Source organism: Schistocerca piceifrons, chromosome 2 (genome assembly GCF_021461385.2).
Source record: "Schistocerca piceifrons isolate TAMUIC-IGC-003096 chromosome 2, iqSchPice1.1, whole genome shotgun sequence".
Taxonomy (NCBI): domain Eukaryota; kingdom Metazoa; phylum Arthropoda; class Insecta; order Orthoptera; family Acrididae; genus Schistocerca; species Schistocerca piceifrons.
The window spans coordinates 1,081,328,512-1,081,353,148 of NC_060139.1; the positions used below are offsets into that span (position 1 = coordinate 1,081,328,512).

The 24,637-nt window shown below is 44.5% G+C and overlaps 1 protein-coding gene across 1 annotated transcript in view; it reads left to right on the forward strand.

Annotated features, from left to right (window-relative positions):
- LOC124776138 (gustatory receptor for sugar taste 64e-like) overlaps positions 1-24,637 on the forward strand; it is a 156,276-nt gene that overhangs the window by 122,776 nt on the left and 8,863 nt on the right. Inside the window, exon 7 of the mRNA XM_047250975.1 lies at positions 5,782-5,944. Within this exon, the coding sequence (XP_047106931.1) occupies positions 5,782-5,944 (163 nt within the window). The remainder of the gene's footprint in view (positions 1-5,781; positions 5,945-24,637) is intronic.

Genomic DNA, 24,637 nt, shown 5'->3' on the forward strand with positions numbered 1-24,637 from the left:
ATTATGTAGGAGGTAGAGAAGGAGAAAGGTATGAGTCTGAAGTCGATACCTCCTCACATGCTATTGGGGCTCGTTGTATTGATGCAATAGTCACTGACGTGAGAAATAGATTGCCATCACGTCTTCAGTATCCTAAAATTCACTCGGCAACCTGATGACAGTACAGATATGGAAATCTTTCCAGCATCTCGTTTTCGCTTGCTGCTATTATGAAAATGAAATACCCGAGACTTTCTAATTTTAAAATCAATTGAGGGGAGGACTACTGGCACGGATGTTTTCTTTCTAGTGAAATCCCTTTTTTGTTGACAACAATCAGTCGTGGACAAACTGTGTAGGTGTATGTACCGGTCGGGTGGCAGAATTATTGGCACTAAAAAGCGGTTCATCACAACAGGGCGTGTTGTTTTCCCTTCTGTAAAATTCAGACATTGCATGATACAGAGACAGGATTGACTTCTAAAGTAGTACAGTCGGAAGTCAATGAAGCGCTGAAAGATGCAGTCAGTATTGTAAATTTGGTGAAAGCACGAGCTTTAAACATTAGGCTATTTCCCATTATTTGCAAGGAGGTGAGTTCCACTCACGTTTCGCTTATAATTCACTTGGAGATACGTTGGTTGTCTCGTGATGAAGTTCTTCGTCACCTAGTGGAGCTGAAGGATGAACTTCGTCTTTTTCAGCTGAACAGCATTTCACCCACACTTGCGGCTCAGTTTCTGGGTGAAATACCTTCTAATAATGTGCTGTTAGGCCGACGCTTTTGAAAAACTGAATTATCTCAACATGTCACTTCAAGGCCGAAGCAGTAATATCATCTTTCTGAGCAAGAAAGTGCTTGCGTTTAAAAGAAAACTTTGGCAGTTGGAGAAGATTAACTGCGATATATTTTATTCTTTGGATGACTTCGTGAAAGAAAGTGAGTCGGATGTAGGTAAAATTAATAGAATTGACTGAAGCTTTCTAGCAGACTAAAACTGTGTGCCGGACCGAGACTCGAACTCGGGACCTTTGTCTTTCGCGGGCAAGTGCTCTACCAGCTGCGCTACCCAGCCACTACTGACGACCCGTCCTCACGGCTTTACTTTCGCAAACACATCGTCTCCTACCTTCCAAACTTCGCAGAAGCTCTCCTGCGAATGTTGCAGAACTAGCACTCGTGGAAGAAAGGATATTGCGGAGACATGGCTTTACGATAGCCTGCGGGATGTTTCCAGAATGAAATTTTCACTCTGCAGAGAAGTGTGCGCTGATATGAAACTTCCTCGTAGATTAAAACTGTGTGCCGGACCGAGACTAGATGTCGGGACGGGTCCTGTGCCGTGCTTGGGTAGCTCACTAGGCAGAGAACTTGCCCGCGAAAGGTAAAGGACCAAATTTCGAGTCTCCGTCCGGCACGCAGTTTTAATCTTCCAGAAAGTTTCATATCAGCGCGCACTCCGCTACAGAGTAAAAATTAGAATTGGCTTATTACATATCGAAAACTTCGCTCAGAAATTCGATAATTATTTTCCTTTATCTGAGTATGACTGGATCCACATCAATTACGATCGTACCGGACCATGTGTCAACAGTAGAACAAGAGGAGCTAATACAGTTCTCAAGTGACAGAACACTTAAATCGAAGTCTCTCGAAAACTTCTGTGTGCACACTCGGAGTCAATAACCAAATTTAGCAAGAAGGACACTCTTCGCATCAACTTACTGGCGTTAATCAAGCCAAAACATCGACCTCACCTACAGCTGGAATGTGTTCTGAAAGTTGTTGTTTATTTCCTTTTTTGGATCATCAGTTTGAATATAACAGTTTTTAAGGTGGCATTCAAATGTTGAATACTGTTCTATCGTTATTTATACGTCGTGATCTTCCAAGTATGAAAACTTTCTAACTGAATTAGAAGCATTGCAGAAGGAAACACTTAAATTTTAAATAACTAACTAATTTCTGAACTAATCTATAAAAATATTTAGTGAGGTACACATATTTTCTCAGTTCCAGCAACTGCACTCGCTCGTTATAAACTCGTTGTATTTGTCAGTTGCGCCACCACTGAATAATACAAATGTCTGACAATTTTTTTTTAAAATTTCCTCTCGTGTGCTGAATGACATTCTCTAATTATTGTTGTTATTCTTCTTCTTCTTCTTCTTCTTCTTATTCTAATTGTTAGTTTTAATACTTAGACAGAAGTAAACAGATATCATGGGCAGTTTTTGTGCCAAGTATGAAAAGCGCTGAGGACGGAAAACAAAATGGGGGAGAAGGTAAAATAATTTATGTTTAAGAAGGGGAAAAGCTTGAGAACTTCTGGTCTATTGAACTCAAGCAGAGTAACATGTCGGAAATGTTCCCATTCCTCCACTTGGCACACCGTTTTCTATAATCCATAGCTCTACTCACTATCTCCAAATGGCAAAGAAACAATATGTAGACTCAAACAGCAATAGTGAACATCAAATAAAAGACGACAATCGATAGAGGAATCCATAGCAAACGGAATACCAACATGCAAAGCAAAGACGTTACGAACTTATGCACCAACCCAATAAATCCCATTGTAACGGTTACGATGATTGCCGGAATGGTTACTCCAACTAGGAGAATCCGAGCTTGTGATTTGTTTCTATGGTCTCGTCCTCGACGGCACGTTAAGCTATAAACTTCCTTCCTTTTATCTTTTATGGATCTGGCGCTGATTTTGAAGGACCAGGCCTCCTGACACTCGTCATTCGTTACACTGTTTTTCATTCCACAACTGTCTCCACCATCTTGGTTTTATGCTTTTACTCCTCACCGAATTTTATGCTTTTACTTCTCACCGAATCAACAGGTTTATTTGCAACTGTTAGTAGAGTATTCGACACTTTCTAATTTTTCTGTACTGTACAGTGCCTTGACGTACCAAGTGGAAATATGCTTATGTAGAGTGATCTCTTCCATTCACTGTCACTGTTCTCCTTGCATATCCAGACAAATGCGACGTTATAAAATTGTATAAAATATTAATTTATGATCTCTGTTTTCTTATAGTTTCGAAATGCTGCAGTAATATACAACATTTGAATTTAGTTGTGTGTGAGCGTTGACAGAGATCAACAGAATCAAAGCGCCGTCATATTTGAGATTCGAACAGTATTTGGAATATATAAAGTTTAATGAAGTAGATATTCCCTGTCAAGTAACATTATAAAGTTTACCATAAATCTTTGTTGTTGGGTTTCTACGAAGCGGGTTGAACGTACAGCAAACAAACACCATAGCCATTGCTATTTGTGTTATTTATTTTTATTCTATGCTTTACTATAAAGTCGCGCAGTAAAGTGTGCATTACAGCAGAAAACAATTTACTAATAATTAAGACACAATATTTTCAGTTTTAATCCCCACTTCCCACGAAATTCTCCTCAGTCCTTTTTGTTGCATATATCACAGCTTTCTTCATCAATCATAACAGTTCCTCTTGTATAATGAAGTCCCTTCGATCTCCATACAGTGTGTAAAGTATGATCTGGAAATGGTGTTATTCAGAAGGCACCGGATCACCAAACGCTCTCCCAGACGTTGCCAACTTCCCTGACCTTTACAAAGCTACTTCAGTTATTTGTCACAATTAATTGGTCTTGTATATGTATGAATGTCTCAGTTTCTGAAAAAAAAACTGCCGGAAATCAACAAATACTACATTACTTTCGTGTCTGGTTGACTGCTGTACTATCCAGCAAAAAATTATTTGGTTGTCACTAAGTATATTATTATTGTTATTATTATTGCTATTGCTAATATTATTGAGCATATTTTTACCACGTGTCGAGCTGTACCTTCCCGCTAATAACCCAGTTTTCATTTACTTCAGTTATCGTCGGTTTTGTTTTTCGACGACTTTCCTCACGAAAAATTTGGGTCAGTTTTCCTCGAGTGCCTGAGGTTTCACAACGTGGTGTGCCTGTCAGCCTTACAAATATAAATGGCGACAATTGCATTTTCCTGTTCGCCTTTGTGTTGTTTCCGGTATTTTTGTGCTGTTTTTCATTGATTACGAGAGTTAATAATACAGTACGTGAAACTGATTAATGCGTCTACAATATTCGGTGTAATATAGTTATTCTAAGTTTTTAAATTTCAAGATATATATGCATACCGCATGTAAGGTGATACCACATGTTCTCCTATTGAGCATTTATCTTGCTAATAAGTTAATCCCTTCGTTTTAGCTCTATCATGGTGAAATCTTATATTAAAAACTATACATAAATAAAGGAGAGAAAGAGAGAGAGCGAATGAAAATAGAGATAATACTAATAATCCTCCATTAGTCTAATTTTTCGCCTGTCTTATCACGGATCAGCCAAGAACTGGGAGGGCCTTACTTTACTGTATAGACTTATGTGTGAAGGTGAAGGGATCCTAAAGACAACAGATACACCTCTATACAGAGAAGACATTACACAGAGATAGCGGCTAGCTGCATTGATCATCTATTCTTAGATTAAAGAGACGGCAGCTTATTATCCGAACATTAAAATGTTAAAATGGCGACTGTGACAGGACTCGAACCTGTGATATAGTGATAAAAGGAATCAGCCAAACAGAATCTTTGGTGGAGTCTACGTCTTGGTAATCAGCGGCTGGCTTGCTATAAGAGATCTTTACATTTATTATTACTGTTAAACACTGCAGTCAGTCGGGGGAATCAATCGTTTGGACAATTTGTTCCCTTTACAAAAGATTGCGAATTCCAGATGTGTACGAAGCCTTTTTGGACGATTTAACACAGACTCAGTGATTGCAGGCTCTCTTCGACACTGCTGAAACTTCCTCACTAATTACAGGGCCAACGTGATCAACAAATGATTCATAAAAACCACATTCGTTCATTCACTCCAGAACAAAAAAGTCACAAACCTTATTTATGGAGGAAATCGTATATTAAATCCATCTCCATTACATGTCCAGATCTCCGGTGATTCCACGCCTTAATTATTTTCCTTTTACAATCTCTTTCTCTTCAAAACAAACCGCTATCGGCACAAATGTTAATTGGCTCGCTTTAGCGAGGAGAAAAGCAGAATATGTATCTTTCAGAAACACGTCAATCCCTCAACCGATACTCCAGAAGCTCTCCTAGTTATCACTCCAACAACCTTGGAGAATGCATATATGCATCTCTCTTATTTCAAAGAATAAATTCACTAGAACATACTTTGGCGTAGACGAGCTGTCGCCGCATATATTACGAGAAAATCAGATCAGATAACTTTTCCAAAGTGAATGAATGTGGATGGTTTGATTGAAAATGATTAATCGGATCGTGGTAGAGGGTATTTGCTGTGCGGACGTTACAATCGGACCATAAAATGTGTAGAAAGCCGGCAGCCTTCCAAAGAAGGTGATGAACACGATCGTGCTGAAGGAGAAGAAAAGTGAAAAATACTTTTTTAATTATTAAGCTTATTCTGTACAAATGTGTTTTTGATATATATTTTGGAATGTCCAGACGAATTAACTGAATTGCCATTGATCCATGCATGGAGAGCTGCATCAAACCAGTCTCAGGACTGAAGACCACAACAACAACAACATTGATCCATATGGAAACCTCTGTTCGGTTTTGGATTTTGCGTTGGCACTCTGACGGATAGGTATCACGGCACATTCCGCTACGCATCGAACTTTCTTCAAATGTTTTGTACATGTGTTAAATTGTGCGCAATTGTTCGGAATGTTATAGCAGGAGAATGACCCAGACTCCATAGCACGTAACACTTGCTGTCTGGTTGCAGGCCACGGGCCAGTGCGGTGGAGACGGTGTACTACTACTGGTCGTTCATCTACCTGTTCGCCAAGACCTGCCTCGTCTCACTGTCGGCTTCAGACATCTACGTCCGGAGCAAGGAGCCCAGCACTCTGCTCTACTCCGTGCCACCGTTGGACTACAGTACTGAGGTCTTTACAGAAAACGTACACCATCCGTTTCACTCTTTTCGACGTACCCCAGCACCACAAGGTGGTCTGTGATATCATAATAGCTGAAACTGCCAAATAATCCTCACGCTTTCGTCCGCTTGCTGTAAAACTACGACCCGTTCCCCCGCATTCAGTACCTATCGGATTGGATGGTTACCGATTGTAACGTAACTGTACTACAGTGAAGTCTACACTAAGTTACCAATTACTCTACTATATGCTTAACGTAGCACATGTTTTGTTCTGTACTGAGAGGTATAAATACGAGTGTTTCTACAATAACAATGCGTATTCCGGCTTAGAACTGAAGAATACTCAGTATTGTAGAACACTCAGTATAATGTGGTTTATTGAAACTGAACTACACTTCTCGCACAATCACTATATACACACAAAGAAAACAAATAACATGTAGACGACTATTCATCAAGAGTGTCGGTGAGGTCCCTCGTAGCTGGTCCTAGCTCGGCGAGGAACTGGCTGTACTGCTGCTGCGCTGGCCTTATAAAGCCGGCGGAGGTCGGCGGAGTACTCCAACTTTCCCTGTGTCTGTGAGGCGACCTCTGCAGAAAAAGGTTCGCATTAGTCTCTAGCAAGTTCTGTTATTTTGAAGAATTGTTTTTCTCTGTTGCTTGAGGCTTTCCCGACGGACATGTTGTATATATGGTTCTCGGGTGAGACGTCGGATGTCATAGTGCAAACTCTTTTTGCTTGCGGCTTCAGTCGGAGGTCGCTGGGGCGGCCGATGGCAGCGCAGAGTAACAGCGGCAGCCTCCGCGCTTGCGGCCTCCGACAGAGGTCGCTGGGGCGGCCGATGGCAGCGCAGAGCAGCGGCGGCAGCCTCCGCGCGTGCGCCGAAGTATTTGGTTCTTCATCCTGTTGGTGGCGTTACTGTCCTTCCAGCTACTAGCTGATATCGTCGCTATTGGCCCCACAACAGGTCATGAGAATGGTTGAACCAGCCACAGAGGGCTTCAACCACAGAGGCTACTGCGGGATAGTGCTACTAGACGTAGCCAAAGCCTTTGATTCAGTATGGCATAGAGGGCTACTCTACAAGTTGTACTCACAAGGGTTTCCAGGGAGCATTGTTCAGCTAATCAAGAGCTACCTCGCGAATAGCACTTTCTCCGTCAAAGTAGAAACTGCCACCTCCACCAGAAGGCGTATTCGTGCTGGGGTGCCACAGGGATCGGTCCTGGGGCCCGTATTGTACAGCTTGTACACTGCGGACACTCCGACGGCCCCCCTGGTGCACACCGCGCAGTACGCAGACGACACAGCCTTCTACACGAGAAATGCGAACAAGGACCTGGTCATTCGTAGGCTACAAAGGGTTTTAGACGACACAGAAACCTGGGCCCGTCGCTGGCGCATCACCATCAATTCGGAGAAGACGCAGGCAATGCTGATTACCCGCAGGCTCGGAAGGCGCGAACCTCCTCAACGTCCCCCCCTCCACCTCCACCTAAACGGAACCCAACTCCCCTGGCGCAGAACCGCCAAGTACCTTGGCGTAACCTTGGACTCTCGTCTTACGTGGAAACCCCACATAGACGAGGTCCACAGGAAGGCCTGCGCCAGAATGTCCATCCTATATCCTATCCTGAACACAACCAGCTCCCTTCCCTGCCCAGTAGCAGTAAATGTTTATCAGGCCCTGATCCGGCCAGTAATGGAGTATGCGTGCCCTGTCTGGGGATACGCGGCAAAGCAGCACCTGGACAAACTCCAGAGGCTGCAGAACCGCGCCCTCAGAAGGGCACTGCACTTACCTCTTGGGTTCCCTACAGACGACTTGCACGCCGCAGCCGAAATCCCACTCCTGAGGGAGCGTTTCCAGGATCTGGCAAGGGCCTTCTACGAGGGTTCTTCCAGATCCGGAAACGCACTCATCCACTCCCTAGGTCGGTATGACATGTCCCGCGATAAGCACAAGCGCCCTATGACGATCTTCGACGACTAAGTCGAAGAGAAAATCCCAACACCCAATCCATCATCCTGTTCCTTCCCATATAACACCAAACTTCTCGCCTACCTCAGGCAAGTACCAGACACACTCACAACAATCATCACAAATCACAGACACCAAAAACTATATATAAATCACACACACACTTTCACAGGGGAGTAAAAGCCGAAAGGCTACAGACTCCCCCTCACACTTCCCCAAAGAGGGGAAAGCAAAAGATGAGTGCAGGCAGGCCTTAGCAGTGTGTTCGTCGCACCTGAAGATGTCGGCCAGTTGCGCTGACGAAATATTGTGGAGTTTGCACTATGACATCCGACGTCTCACCCGAGAACCATATATACAATTGTTTTTCTCTTGGTTGCGCCTGCACGTACTTGTGTATGTTATATGGTGCACAGGGGTGTCTTGACTGTAGTCGGCCTGGCAGGGGCCGTCTGTGGCAGACGTAACAAGAACTATGAGGTATTTATTTATATCATGCACAGTAAACCGGTCTCTAATCACGTCCGCACTCGTTAACATTTATAGTATCAGAGGTTCGAACTTGAAGAGGCTCTGCTTCACTTTTGTATCCGTTTCCACCTTTCGTTTTGTCAACTAATACTTCAGACTTGACTATTTTCTATTTCCCCGCTGCTTCACGAACACGAGCCAATTCAAAAAGTGCAGACACTTTTTTTTTCTGCATCGCACGTTGACAGCACTGACTCAACAGTGACATACCTTAACCTCAATGTTGTTCTGGGTCTTACGAACCTTTTTGCTGGGGGCTCTTGATTCCTATTCTGCGTTAACGCAATCGGACTTTGGGAGCAATTAATTTAGAGTAACTCTCGTCTCGTTCGTAACAGGAAACACCCGCTAAGACTGTGCACTCTGAAATGCTTTTAAGAGATTGACCATAGCAATGCACCCTGTTAATATACAGCCGAGCGCGAGAACGTTTAGTTGCCGGTGCGTCTGATCTCTACCATGGCATTAAGGCAAAAATAAAGCAATAGTTCAGCGCTGTTCATTTGTTCTTAAATAAGGTAACAAGGGACATCTTTGACCTCGAACGCTCGGAATCGCACGAAACCATGTTCAAAATAACGCTCGATAATAAAAAAAAAAACAGTGATCTTGTCATTTCCATGCAAAACGTTGCATTCTATCACAAGCGAAATTTTAATAGGGAGAAATGGAGGATAAAGGTATCAGTGCCGTAGGAGGAAAATTATACGTAATTCAATCACGTCAGTATATCACTGCATTTTCAATCAACATTCCCAAAACTCTTCGCTTAAAGTCATTACAACAGCGCAAAACACACATATCTTGTGTTGTGTTGGCAGAAGAGCCAACACCGTGTTACTAGAGGAGGCCGAAATGCACGCGTTTTAGCTCATGCAGGCTGGCGTGAGGAGGGAAGAACTATCCTGACGTGAGGTCTGGAACATGACAAGGAATTAGAATTCAGAAAACGGACGTAATTAATTTGATACTTAACTTTAATCCATTAATGATGAACGTCGCTCTTGACGGTACATGATTCCCAATATTATCTGTTCAGGATACATAGTAACTGAATATGGCGCCTTGCTAGGTCGTAGCAAATGACGTAGCTGAAGCCTATGCTAAACTGTCGTCTCTGCAAATGAGAGCGTATGTCGACAGTGAAGCATCGCTAGCAAAGTCGGCTGTACAACTGGGCGAGTGCTAGGGAGTCTCTCTAGACTATCACTGCTAGTGGCGACACACGGGTCCGACGTGTACTAACGGACCGCGCCCGATTTAAACGCTACCGCCTAGCAAGTGTGGTGTCTGGCGGTGACACCACATCCTGCACACCTGACAGTGCTTATATTATTCCTCACAGAGGACATGCGGGATTTCGATGAAGTGGTTAAAACAAAGTGGAAGAGAAGAATGTGCACGACTCACCAAAGCCACGTTTTTACATTCAAAATTAGTTTCGCATTCAAGCAGTCTAGTGTGAAAAGCCATACCAATTATATTTTCAGACGGTGATATGATTATGTCAGTGTGATAACCTGCTAAGCATATTGCTACATAGGCGTATACTTTGATGCAGAAAATTGACTGTAAAGCACAGAGTGAAGTTTGATGATGAAGGAACGACCATGTTCCTTCACCTGTGGTCTCGCACATTGCAGTCTTACGAAATCAGCAGTCCTGCTGATGTAGAGCTTATACTGCCGAAAGAAGTAAACATCAAGAGGTTCGCAATATTTATTGTTTTAGATGGCAATATCTCAAACGTAACATCCTTGTCCGGAACACTTGCGTCTAGAGGGGTACGATCTGCATGACCTGACTAGAAATCACACAGCAGTAGTCTCTATTCAGTTGTTACACGTTTGCCAAGCGCTGAAGTTAGAAAACGTTTCATGTGCTTTTTAGTCATTTTTCCACTGTTACTTGCCTCCGCATGAATGTTTCGTCGGCAGGCTGCTTCACGTTTTTTTAAATATCTGTGCCGAGAATGCCTTGTGCCTCTCAAAAAGATATGTACAACTTGTTTGCTAATCTGTTTGTCACTGATAAAGCAGCATCACTTGTGTAGCTGTAAGTAGAGTTATGTACAGACTGCAACGCACTATAGCTGTAATTCTCTCTCCTCTGTGAGACTGTGTTGATGATGATGACATATACTGGAATTGGCTCTGTTCACTGTTCCAGTCATTTCCTTTCTCCACTCTGTGCTCTGTCAAAAGTATGTCCAATTCCTCCACACACTGTTGTGCTTTACGAACGCATGCTATACGTTACATGTCCTTACGTGTAACAAATGCAGTAATATGCCTGGATGAAATACCATATTCAGCCCTAAGACTGTCGATAAAAGAAATCAAAGCTTTGAATTTTAGAGGATTCTATTACATACATTTGCTGATACCAATAGTGAACTGTAGATGCGTACAACCTTGCTCTATCAAGTTGCGATATTATATGCTCTTTTATAGTTTTTAATTGCGTCAGTCTGCTTGCTTTGAGACGAGCTCCTGTTCGCATTTTGCTTGACATATAATTTAGAATTAATCTGAAATTTGATGTATTTTTAATGTTCTTCTAGCGACTCATTAGTTAGGTATAGGTATTGAAGCCATTACAGTAATAGTCTTCATAAATGTACTACAGTACTCTCCTGGGTGGTGAGAGTTGGTACTCACATTGCCTGGGCTGTTCCCGTTGCTCTGGAGGTGGATGTCGTGTACTGCTTGAACAAGCCACATTCAGGTTCACCTTCTTCCTGTCCTTCAAAACCAGTGTATCTATCCAGCCTAACGTCATGTATTTCTGTGTCATTCCCATTATATTTCTGAATTATTTTGTCATATAACATATCCGTGAACTCTCTAACCTCGACCCCGATTTCATTTCGATATGCAGCACGTCGCAACTTTGTCCCTAATATTTGGAATACACTCGTAGTATTACCTCTCTCCGTAATATCACTGTACACAGTTTACACAGTAGCCCGCATGCGAACACTCCAAGAGGCACATTCGAGCTGCAGCTACACCGTTCTCGCAACTCGAGCACTGGTTAGTGCAGCTACAACACGTCACAGTCTGTTGGCTCTAGCAGACAAGTGCGGAGTTTTGTATGGAAATGATACAGACTACTGTGGTTTTTATGACTGAGTGTTACTCTAAGCAAAGTTTCATGGAGATCTGAGTGTTCAATATCAAAGGCTTCCCCTGTAAGTGAAATACTTGCAAATGCCCCTGGAACGCAACAGTATGCCAGCTGAAGGCCGCTCCACTTACGTCTTTGACCAACATATCTGGGCAGCAGTGACCTCAACACTACCTAGATGTAGATCTCTGATCTCAAAGCATGGAATTTCTGTGTGCCTGTAGATTCATGTCATTTGCGTAGTCCGCTATGTTGTAGCTAGGCAAAAAATTTCCACTGGTCTGTAAGCCATAAAAATTCTTTACTTATATCTTAGTTCGAACGTTATATCAATATACGATGTAACAAGCTGATGAGGGAGCAGAAGCGAAGAGAATTTTTATTTTCCTTTCTCGTTACATTTCGTGGCATCCATTTGTAACTAGGCAAAAAACCAAATGCGAGCATCTTTGGACGGCACGTTGAGACCACTGGAGTTCGACATCCAGATATTATATAGATCACTGTTGGGGAGGATAAACTAAGCGTTAGCTGCGTTTGTTTAGTGAATCCTCATTTTTGACTTTAAAACATTTTATTATGAGTACCCCGCCGGCTTTAGGCACCAAGGAAGGAGGGTCATTCCATACCAAGTGGTCCAGGAAAAAAAATCATTGGTAGTTTCACCATCTCAGAAGAACTTCACATTTCCTTGGTGAATCCCCTAATGATAAGGGCGCTCAAAAATATTTTTAAGAAATTTTTATCGTTTATCCCTTAGAAATGGGGGCCATTTTTGTTTCAGACCTCAAGCTATTTTATGCATTTGCAAGCAACTGCAGGCTTTTAAATTATTCAGTAATTGGTTGTCCTAGGCCACGGGTCGGCAACCTTTTGAGTCGGAGGAGTCAGAAATTACAATTTATAAAATTTCAAAGTTTTTAAACAGACACAAAAATTTTTCATGCCAACAATAAATAGTACTTGCATAAATAAAGCTTTTGACGAAAAAGACTAATCTATTCATTCATAAGAAAAATATATATTTATTCATATACTATAAGCAGTGTTTTTTCACAACAAATTAGATTATATATATATATATATATATATATATATATATATATATATATATATGGTATTATTATGTAATCAGTTATTATTCAAGTAAAATATTAAAACAATGAAAAATTCATTTACAACACTAACTTGTACTTCAATAACAAACAATTGAGCAAACAAATTCAATGGGAGCGATGGCTTTGCATGGTTATTCAGGTACAAAATTTGAAGTTTGCTAAACAACGTAACATGTACTTAAAAATGAAAAAAAAAACGTTAACGTTCATTTGAGCGAACAAATTCAATGGGAGCGTTGGCTTTGCAAGATTTTAGAAAGTTTGGATAAATTTACCGCTCTCAATATCTTCTGCAAAAATAATTAATTTTCCTTCGAAACTAACCAATTCTTCTACCAAAACATAGTCTGAGTTTCCCTTCCTTGCAGTTTTGGATTCAGCTCATTTAATTGCGCCGTCGTATCCACCATAAAGTAAAATTTTTGCAGCCATTCGCTCTTCTCTAATTCAAGGTGATTAATGCCTTTTTCGTTGAGAAATGTACTTACTTCTACCAAGCACAAAGCAAAACGTTTCAGCACCTTAGCCTTGGAAAGCCATCGCACTTTATTGTGAAGGAGGAGGTCGGTATACTGAGTCTCCATTTCGTTTAAGGATTCTTTAAAGTGACGATGGTAGAGTTCTTTTGACAAGATGCTGTTAACAATCTTGATTACCAAATTCATGAACTCATCTATTTCTGCCGGAAATGTTTGCGCAAAAAGCGCTTCTTGGTTTATTATGCAGTGAAACGTAAGAATTTCGTGGTTTATTTTGCTACGAAGAATCGTTGTTCTCCCTTTATTTTTTATTGTCATACTTCTGGCTCCATCAGTTGCTGTTGAAACGATTTTATTTGAATCGATCTTATTATCGTCGGGGCATTTCTGCACGGCACTCGCTATGTCTTCCCGTCTAGTTTGTCCCAAGAGCGGTAGCAATCCTAGAAGTTCTTCTTTCGGACCTTGGGAAGACATATACCTCACAAAAAGGGGCAACTTGTGCCGTGTCTTTTATATCGCAAGACTCATCGATAGCAAGCGATAAGGCAGAAGCCAGTTGAATGTCTTCCACCTGCAAATGAGTTATATATTTGAAGACATTTTACTTATTCTATCTTGTACTGTTTTAGCGGATAGTGGCAGATCTCTATTTGTTTATTTTTCAAGATTTATAGTTTGTTTTTGAAATCACGAAATAGTTCTTCAGATGCACGTATAAAGCAATCTTTGACATACTCGCCATCTATGAATGGTTTGCCTTTTTTTGCAATTTCTAGTGATACTACGAAGCTTGTCGGATTAACACTACTTGTAGATTGCGTCCAGTTACTTAACATGGAACTTGATTGCTGTACTTGTTTCTGGAGCTCGTCAACAGCTTTTTCGTTCTTCGCCGGCTGGATATTCATTAGCAAACTGTGTATGTTTTGTAGTGAAGTGTCTCTCTAAATTTGATTTCTTACTGTGTGCGACTTTTTCGTGGCAAATGAGACAAGTCGGAAGGCCATATGAGTTGCAAATGAAAGCGAAAGACTCCTTCCAATCCCGATTGAATTGTCGATGCTCTTCTTCAGTTTTTCTCTTTTTTTTTGTCGATGCCATGCTTGCGGTGAAGCTGTGATAAAGAATTTTTAAAATCATTATTCAGGTATCCAAAACAGCAGATGACAAGTTTTGCAATTATTTATTATGTCAACGTATATCTACGTAAATGCATAAGAAAATCTGGGCTTTAAAATATAATCTACCAAAAAATTTTACATCGATATTTCCCAATTAAAAATACTTACCTTGATAGAATAAATAATTCTCCAATAATTGGATAATTAAAATGAATAATTCAGACACGAAACACTGTTTGTCTCACTCTGTGGTCGCCTGCCGCGTGCGGTGATCGCCGACTGGCACGAACGGACCTGTCAGAACTCAAAGTGTGCTTGCTGACGCTAAAAAAGACGAGACTATCCTTGGCTCGGGATGGTGCAGTCTGGACAAAATTTGTCATTCCTGCGGTTCCTGTAAAAGAAAGAAAAATATATTACCACTCCTGTTGATTGGTACTTGCTGGTATAACCTAAAAAAGAGAAAGACACACTCTGGTGGGGGATTAGTAAAACTTAATCCCTCAGTAGTCAGGCCAACGCGTGGTTGGCCTGTGATGAGGTTGTTGGCCCAGTCCACGGATGAGCCGGTTGCGGGAGTGTCCCGTCTTCTCGTAGAACTTCCTGGCGATGGGGCGAACCCTGTCTCGGAGCGGTAGGATCCCGGTGTCCTCGTGGAGTTGGCGCGTCGAGAAGCGCCTCGGAAGATGCATAGCAACCTGCAGGGCGCGGTTCTGTATCCGCTGCAGAGTCACAATGTGAGCATCTGCGGCTTTCCCCCACACCACGGCCGCATACTCTAACAGTGGGCGAACCAATGTTAGGTATAGCGTGATGCCGTGTTGCGATGGCAGTGACGACTGCGGGCTTAGCAGCGGATACAGGGCGCGAAGGCGTCCTATTGCTCTCCTTTTCACATCACGAATGTGATGCTTCCAGGTGAGCCTGCGATCTAGGGTGACCCCTATTATTTCGCCGTCCCACTCCATGGGATAGATTCTCCCAAGGTTTCGACTGGCGTGATCCCTGGTGGCAGATGTCTTCGGGTGAAGACGACTGACTGGCTCTTGGTGGCGTTGAATTTCAGCCGCCACTTTGTTGCCCATGAGCCCGAGGCGTCGTACCCTCGTTGGAGGCGGTTTCTCAGCACCTGGGCGTTCATGCTGCGAGTGAACAGGGCCGTATCATCCGCGTACAGCGCCAGTTCAACTCCTGGCACTTTCGGGGCGTCGGCAGCGTACAGGAAGCACATCGAGGAGCCGAGTACCGACCCCTGCGGCACTCCTGCACGTATCTGCCGGTCTGTGGGGGTACCGTCGTCAGCCCTCACGTTGAAGGTTCGTTCAGACAGGTACGACTGCAGCAGCGTCGTGCCACACCGAGTCAAACGCTCGGGAGACGTCGAGGAACACTGCCCCAAAGTATTCCCTTGTTTCCAGTGCCCTCATCGCCGGTACTACCATCCGCAGGAGCTGGTGGGAAGTGGCATGTTCTTCTCGAAACCCGAACTGCTCGTCCGGGATGATGCCCTTCTGGGTGACGTGTCGCATCAGTCTTCTCGCGTACAGCCTCTCGGAAACTTTCGAGAGGGACGGGAGCAGGCTGATGGGTCGGTAGTTCGATGCCTGGCGTGGGTCCTTGCCGGATTTCAGAATGGCCACGACCTCAGCGTGTTTCCACGCAGAGGGGTAGACACCTGATCGGAGGATCTCGTTGAAAACATCGGCAAGTTGCCGGTGTAGTCCCGGCGGAAGGTTCTTCAGCAGGAAGTTTGTGACGCCATCGCTGCCTCCAGCCTTCTTGGGGTTCAGCGAGTGAAGTTGCACAGCGACTTCTTCCTCCTTTATCGGCTCGATAACGGCGCCTTCCTCCCTTGCGGCGCGGAAGGTTGGTAGTCGCTCGTGGACCCGCCGTATGTGGTCGTCGTCGATGACGTCGGCCACCGGTGTGAAGTTCGCTGCAATTGCGTCAGCCAGAACGCTGGCTATCGCGTCGGGATCGCTGGCGAAGTCGTTCCCGACCTGTAAGGGCGGTATTTGCTGTCGCCGGCGAAAGAGGGTTTTACCACCCTGTATGCCCTGCCATCGTCAGGATTGAGGGTAGACACAAGGTATTCCCGTTCCTGGTTCCGGTGTTGCTCAACTGCTGCCTTAATTTCCCGTTTCATGCGGTTTAAGCGCCGCTTCGCGTCTGGTTGGGGAGTGAGCTGCCGTTCACGAAACAGTCGGTTCTTCTCGGTGGTCGCGTCCAGAGTAGGGCGCGATAGCTGTCGCGAGAAGTCTCGTGGTCCTTGGCGATGTCTCGGCGTGGCTTGCTCCGCTGCTCGGAGTATTCTTCGGGTGAAGAATGCTAGGGCGGCGTCTGTCCCTACCTCAGCGGAGTTTGACGCATCCTCGACCAGTTCGAGGGTTTTCGTCCGAAAGCGCTCGGCGTCGAGCCCGCGATAGCTCGTACGGCTCTCTGGAAGAGAAGCTCCGACCACGTCGAGGCCAAAAATGACCGGTACGTGGACAGAGGACAGGACGTTACACGTCTCGGCGGTCGCGAATTGCCCGATGCCCTTAAGAAGAGAATGTCGCACACGTCCGGTTGTGCCCGTGCAGGGAAGATGGTTCAAATGGCTCTGAGCACTATGCGACTTAACATCCGCAGGGAAGATGGTGGGGTCAAACGGCCCCACGGTGATCGCGCCGTTGCGGTGAACAACGCGGGAGAGGCGGCGCCCGCTGCCGCTGACAGTTCGCGAGTTCCATTCCGTGTGTTTCGCACTGAAATCCCCGGCAATGAGCGGTCTGCCACGCTGCCGGTACACCGACACGAAAAGAATCTTTCCGGCGGTGGTGTTGACGGCCTCTCCTGTGGCATCCACCGCTTTGAGAGCCGGCAGTTGAACCCGGCGGTGGCGCAGTGACTTCTTGACGTAGATGGCAGTGCCGCCCTCGTGGGTCGCTCTGTCATATCTGTAGCAGCAAAAACTTGCTGCTCGCACGTCAAAATAAAAAAAATTAAAAAAATGGTTCAAATGGCTCTGAGCACTATGGGTCTTAACTACTGTGGTCATCAGTCCCCTAGAGCTTAGAACTACTTAAACCTAACTAACCTAAGGACATCACACACATCCATGCCCGAGGCAGGATTCGAACCTGCGACCGTAGCTGTCGCGCGGTTCCGGATTGCGCGCCTAGAACCGCTCGGCCACCGCGGCCGGCTCTCGCACGTCGACCCCGGGTTTGAGGAAGGTCTCCTTCGCAAGACAGATGTCGACCGCCTCGTCCCGTAGGAACTGGCGAAACTCGCCCTGTTGGAAGTGGAGACCCCGAGCGTTGAACGTGCAAATGGTTAACCCATAAATATGGTCGTTATCCATTTTAAGGCTGGCTTCTCCCGGCGGTGGCCTGGAGGGCCGCCGTCACCGCTCCCACGAGGACCGGTAGCTGCGTCATCAGCTGGTTGAGCGACCGCAGAAGCGCGGCCAGCTCGGTCGTGTCTTCCTTCGCGACGTTTCCCCTAGTCGGCAGCGGAGCGGCCTGCTGGGAACGCCCTGCGAGGTCGGCAACCCTCCTTGCAGCCGCGGGCGCCGGGAAGCCGGTTCCCTCGATTGCAGGCGGCGCCGCCGGCGAGGGCAGCTGCGACGGCTGCGGTGCCGGTGCGGCCTGCCCTGCGAGCGGCCCTAGCCTCTCGGAGGGGGCGGCCGGCTTCCCCTCAGTAACGTGCGCGGAGCTGCGGCTCGGGTTCACGCGGCTGGCGCGCTTCCCGCGCTCGAATGCGGCGCTTCCCCAGTAACAGGCGACGTGGTCCCCGTTGCAGTTGCAGCACGCCGTCCGGTCTTCCTTCTTCTTAGGGCAGTCCCGCGACGAGTGCTCCTCGGGGCACTTGCAGCAGCGCACAGGCATCCTGCAAAACTTTGCCACGTGGTCCATGCGCTGGCAGTTGAAGCACTGGGTTCGTCTGCCTTTTGCGCGGAGTGGCTCGACTTCCGGTTGTCAACATTGTCGACCAATACCACAAGGAACAGGGGCACGTCCCTGTGGGCCCTGGGCGACCTCATCAGGCCAACGTGGCGGGTCTGGAAGCCGAGTTCCTCCAGCTGCCGCTGTAGGAACGCCGGTTCCATCTTCAGCGGCAGGTGACGAAAAACGACCTTCAGCTGCTTCAGCTGTTCCGTGCTCTGCGTGAAGCAGTTCCACTTCTCGGTCTCACAGAGCTGCACGAATTTTCCGTGGTCCTCTATGCACTCTGCTCTGACCTTGGAAGTGTCGGTCCCCGCGATCATCTTTTTCGGTTTTACGACTGAGTAGAGCTTCTCTCTCAGTTCACTATAGCCCTCACTCCACTGGATGGTAATCAGCGGCGGGCGGCGGGGCGTTTTCGTCGCCGTAGTCGGTGTGGTCCCGTCCCCGTCGGTCTCGGCTACTTCCGGCAGATCTGCAAGACCGGTTTGCAGCCTCGACCTGTTCGGGCGTCACCAGTTCGAACGACCTGGCTATCGCTGTGAGGCGCCGGGAGGGCGCGATGAAGCCTTCTTCGTCAGGCTTCCTCCGCGATGCGGACGTCCTGCGACGTACCCTCCTCTTCTTCGGCCTGGCGCGACCGGAACTTGCCTGGGAGGAGGAGTGTCCTCTACGGCCACGGCTGGGCACTTCCGCGAGGTTTGCTCGGCCTCTAAAGACTCGTCGGGTGTTGCCAGCCTGGGCGTTGGCGACGGCGTGGCGGCTTCTGTAGCCGGCACGGATGGTGCCACTGGTGGCGCGGCAGCTGTCGTGGCGACTGCGACATGCCATTGTCTGTCGCGACCCGCAGGTATCAGGGACCGGAGTCTCGTAAGTACCTCCTCCCTGTCCGCTTCGGTGCCCACGGCCAAGCGTTGCATGCAGATGCAACTCTCCTCGGGGGTCAGCCTGGCGATGGCGGCGGCAATTTCCTCCTTTGTCAGGGGGATCGACGGCTCGATGCGTCGTCGTCTTCCTGAGAGCGTCCATCCGGCAGCAGCGAGCAACACTCTCACTCGTCGTCTTCGTCGGTGTTGCGGGGCCAGACGCTGCCGTCGTCCGGGAAACCTCCCTTGGACCGCTCTCTGCCACACCCTGCGTCTCGCCGGAGCGATCGTCTCGTTTCGGCTCCTCCTCCATGTCGTAACCCCCAACACGACACTTCTTTAGAAAGCCACGACAGTTTTTGCTTTCTTAGATTGGGGGGGGGGGGGGGGGGGAGGGGGTCACGCCACGTGGATTTTGCCACACGAGTCCCTAAAGGCCCTTGCAGGCTATTGTCGAATGTGAAAAATAGAAACGCTGGTGAGCGAGAACACGTAAGGCGAGTAGCCAAATGCGTGACCCGCTCAACCGGTCGCTACAAGATCGCGAGCGAGAGGTCGACCTCGGCAGCGTCAGCACAGAGCGTCCGCACACTTCGGCAGCCACAGCGCAAGTGGTGCAGATCGTGGTCATCGCTGTGCAACAGTGACGAGTGTCGCGGGCGAGGGGTGCGGTAAAGAGCGAGAACAATGGACTGATTGTGAGGGATAGAAATGGTGCCTAATCTTCGTTAATCGATTCACAACGATTTAAAAAAATCTTATAAAATAAATAATATCTGCTTATGGAACTAAGCCGCAGCTTCGATCCAAAGAGCAGCATGTGGCTCCCGAGCCGGAGGTTACCGACCTCGGACCTAGGCCTTTCAAATAAAAGTATTTGGTTCAGCACACTCTGGCGCACAAACTGAAACCATTACCACCTAGCTAAACATATTCCTTAATACATCGTTAATTGATCGCAAATTAAAAAAAAACTCACTTTTTGAACAATAGTTTCCCACAAATGGAGTAATTTCTCAGCCTTAATACTTTTGTGCTATTACACTACATAATATAGTTACTTGTTATAGAGTATGAATAGTAAGAATCGTATACTTTAAAAAGTACACTATTTTAAAATGATTTTTTGACTTCTTTCATTGTTTTGGCCTGAAGTGTCTTTGTTGGGGGACAAGATAAAATCTGAAAGTAATGCACTTAATATATCTTTATGATATCAAAGGTCAGTATTAATTTCATCTTTGAGAATCAGTTGGAAGTTACAAAATAAAATTACAAATATGGGTCGAAAATACGTTTCTTAACGTCTGCGATATCTAGGCTAATGTAATAAAGCATGTCTGTTATTTAATTAAAACATATCTTTGATTGCTTGTTTTTTTTATTGAAAATTAACCAACTAATTACATTATCTTCTTATCATGTCATTTATTTTTACCACGTCGTTTATAAAACATCTCAGACATTTCTTCACTCATTTTAGGCGTTAGGTTAACGGGGGATGTAAAGGACTTTGGCACAAAAAATCCATTTTTCAAAAATGTTATTTTCTTGATCTAGACAGTTTAATCTATGTTGTTTATGAATTTGATCGTGATAGCAGCTTTAGAAATGCCTTTAAATTGTTAAACTGATTAACTCTGCACTGGCGGCCACTCCCACCTTTTCCGACATTTGGAAAAACTGCTTGCTTCAGCGGAATTTTTGTCAGTGCGAAGGCTATTTTCTTTCGATATCTTTGGCTGACATCCATATTCTGGCTGACATCTATACCTTTGCCTGAAAACTTTCTTGCATGTGGTTTATTTACTTTTTGACAATACTATCACATATTAGTTGGGGAAGGTTGAATTCGCAAACCTTTACGTGGAAGTCAAAATTTATGCATAATAGGTGGTGGAAAAACTGAATTTAGGAAACTGAGGTTTCATGGAAATCGGTTTACCAACAAAAAAAATAGGAAGCAGCTCGAAATGAAGAACATAAGCTTCAGCATCGAAACTTGGGACAGAAAAATTGTACAGGTACGTGAATGATGTTGATATGGATTCCACTGGATTCAGACTTATTGATTTAGAGCTTCTCCGTCAAGCTATAAAGTTTTCATGTTCATGTGTTGGCTGTAAAAATACGGAATGCGTGATTTTTGTAGAAGAAAGAAGAGTGGGAATAGTTTGTGATTTTAAATTCATTTGTGATTCGTGTGGCTATGAATTTTAATTTTCCTCCTCAAAAAAACTGACACTGGTGCCTCTGAAAGCATTTTTAGATTAGCATATGCACTGAGATGCCTTGGACAGGGCAGGGAAGGAGGTAATTTATCGTGTTGTTTTCTGAACATGCCTCCACCTTGTGCAAGGTTTGAAAAACTACATAAAGACATGTCTGATACTGTAAGTGATGCTGCCAAAGTCTCTATGAAGAAAGCAGTGGACGAATTGGCGGAAATAAACCAAAAGAAATAGATCCTGAGGTAGGTGTTCATGACAGTGAATCTCCTACACAGCTGTGTGTGTCTATAGATGGGACCTGGATGAAAAGCGGTCACATGTATGTGTATGGAATTGCATCTGTTATTGGTACTGACTCAAGTAAAGTTTTAGATGTAGAAATTATATCTAAATACTGCCACTAGAGCGCAATAAGGAAAATGTCCAACAACGAAGACAGTGAGAAACTGTGGCAAGAAAAGCATGACGTAGCATGCTCTAAAAATTATAGTGGCTCAAGTGAGGGCATGGAGGCTGCTGCAGTTGTGAGAATGTTCTCCAGATCTGAGGACAAGTATGGTGTTAGATATACTAAATACCTTGTTGACGGAGTCTCCTCTTCGTTCAAAGCTGTAACAGATAAAAATTCGTACAATACAACAATAGAAAAGTTGGAATGTATTGACCAAATCCAAAAGAGGCTTGGTGGTAGGCTTCGTCACTTGCTGAAAGAGAAGAAAGGTGAAGTACTTGAGGATGGAAAACCCCTAGGAGGAAAAGGCAGACTTCTCTGAAAGAAACTGATTCTCTTCAGTTATTTTATGGGAGAGCTATCAGGAAAAACACACATAATTTAGAGGCCATGAGGCGTACTGTGTGGGAAATTTTTTTTCTACAAATTATCCACTGACCAAACACCAATGCGCAATCTGTGTCCGAAAGACGATTGGTGTAAATTTAACACCAGAAATGAAACTTATTCACATAAATACTCATTACCAGAACCTGTTATGAATCTGTTAAGCCCACATTCAGGTTTCTTGCAAAACCTGATTTATTGAGGAAGTGTCTTCAAGGAAAGACACAAAATGCAAATGAAAGCCTCAATAACGTAATTTGGATTAGATGCTCAAAAAGGACATTCTTTGGACTTGAAGTACTCAAGATAGGTGTCTAAGATGCAGTTTTATATTACATTTAACGGAAGTAATGGTAGACTTGAAGTGATGAAGGGAGTTGGTATAGATCCTGGTGTGTTTACAACAAAAGCATTTTACACCATCGACGACAGCGGGCTCAAGAAAGCTAACAGATCAGTGTCTTACCTGTAGATATACAGGCCAGGCAGATTCTAAGAGCAGAGAAGAGAAACCCGGGGGATGAGTGGGGTCAGTATGGAGGGTTTTGAAATTGAGGTAAGCTATTACATGTGGAAGTATGATAAGACATTACTTGAACCTGATTTCTCTGTTTTACATTTTTTACGTTATTAGAAGCCTTTCCTCAAGAAGTATGTGCGCTAATGCTATGAAATTTTCAGGAACTCTTCGCAACGTGTTGCTGTCTCCCTGTAATTAAAAAATACGAGATCCTGCAATTACGCTTTGTTTTAGAAAAAGTTAAGTTTGGATGTGCAAAATTACAAACTCTGTTAATAATACAATTTCGACCATAAATTAATAACTGTAGTTCAATGGTCTTATAACCTTCTCAGAACACTACAATAAAAATTTCAGATGAATTGCATGATCAGAATTTGAGTTATGGCTTTTTATAAAAAAGACAATAAGAAATTAAAAATTCAAATTTCTGGCAAAATGTTAATCCCGCATATTTTATTATATTTTTTTCCATTAGAACACAGCTCTTTTGCTTCACAAATTCAAATTCTTAGATTTGTACATTAATAAATATGGCTGTAATGATTTTTTAAATAAATGTTTACAATTTCCGTTACATCTCTCCTTAAAAGTTCGCTCAGTCGCGGTTGTAAATTCTAGGGGGAGACAGATTCTTCAGTACATTTTTAACTGGCATCCAACTTCATCCTCCTCAACGTTTTGAGCGAGGTTCGTGGCCCTGGTGGGTGATAAAATGTAACATGCACAGTTTGTTTTTGACAGTCAATACTATTCAACTTCGGCAATTTGCCATTGTTCGTGATAAACACAAGCCGCTACGTCTTTATTGTGGAGTGTCAGTGGTATAAGTTTTCAACATTAATGAAGATTTTTATCAGGGTATGCTGATGTGGTCTTATACTTGAGCAAGTTGCGTGACTGGGGTATAAAACAATGGAAAGATCTACGCCTTTAATCTTCTGAAAACTGTTGAATCTTTCTTCCAAGATATTGACGTATTGCAATTCATCTGAAATTTTTATTGTAGTGTTCTGAGAAGGTTATAAGACCACTGAACTACAGTTGTTAATTTATGGTCGAAATTGTATTATTAACAGAGTTTGTAATTTTGCACATCCAAACTTAACTTTTTCTAAAAATCAGAACGTAATTGCAGGATCTCGTACTTTTTAGTTATTTCCTCACATTGTACGAAAAATTAGGTAATTCCTTGAGCTGTCAAGATGCCGTTTTCGTAGGTCCGCTGCAGAATAGCTTTTGTGACAGCTCAATTTGTTGCATCTTCGACGCCATCACATGCGGTCTTCCCATGGCGTCATGTGAAAAACTGTCATCCACATCAGGTTCAAAATCTTCTTTGTGAAAGGAGACGTTAATAATATTTTTTGTTTTCAAACTGGCTTGCAACACCAACAGAGAAGTAGATCAGTTTGTTTAGGGATGGATTATCCTGTTTATGTGGTCCGTTAATTACAGGTGAAAAGCTTGCACTTCCGTAGTGTATATTCAGGGTGGTCACTTATGACACAAAAATTGTGACACTAGTTTACCTTGATCTTTATAACAGGACACAAATGGATGAACTGTGACCTGCCTATTGGATTCTGTCTCGGGTTCTTCGGCCGACGTTCATCTAATGATTTTTCTGACGTTTCGCCAGCACGAGTGGCTGGCATTGTCAAAGCTTCATTCACCCTCCATTGCCGGTGGTGAACTGGAGCCGAGCTCGCGGGCGCAGACTATATGTACCTGGCGCGCCAACGTCCGAGGGCTTCTCCGCGGTCATTTCCGGTGCGGTTCTCCTTTTGCTACTTGCGACGGTCGTTCGCTGCAGTACGGGAAGCCGGGATCCGTTAACCTTAAGGTTTTTCTCTTTCTTGTTGAAACTGTTCGCGGGTTTTTGTATTTCTACAGCTTCTCTGAACAAGCGCGTGTGATAGTGCTTCTCTACAGCCAGAACTTCCGCATTAG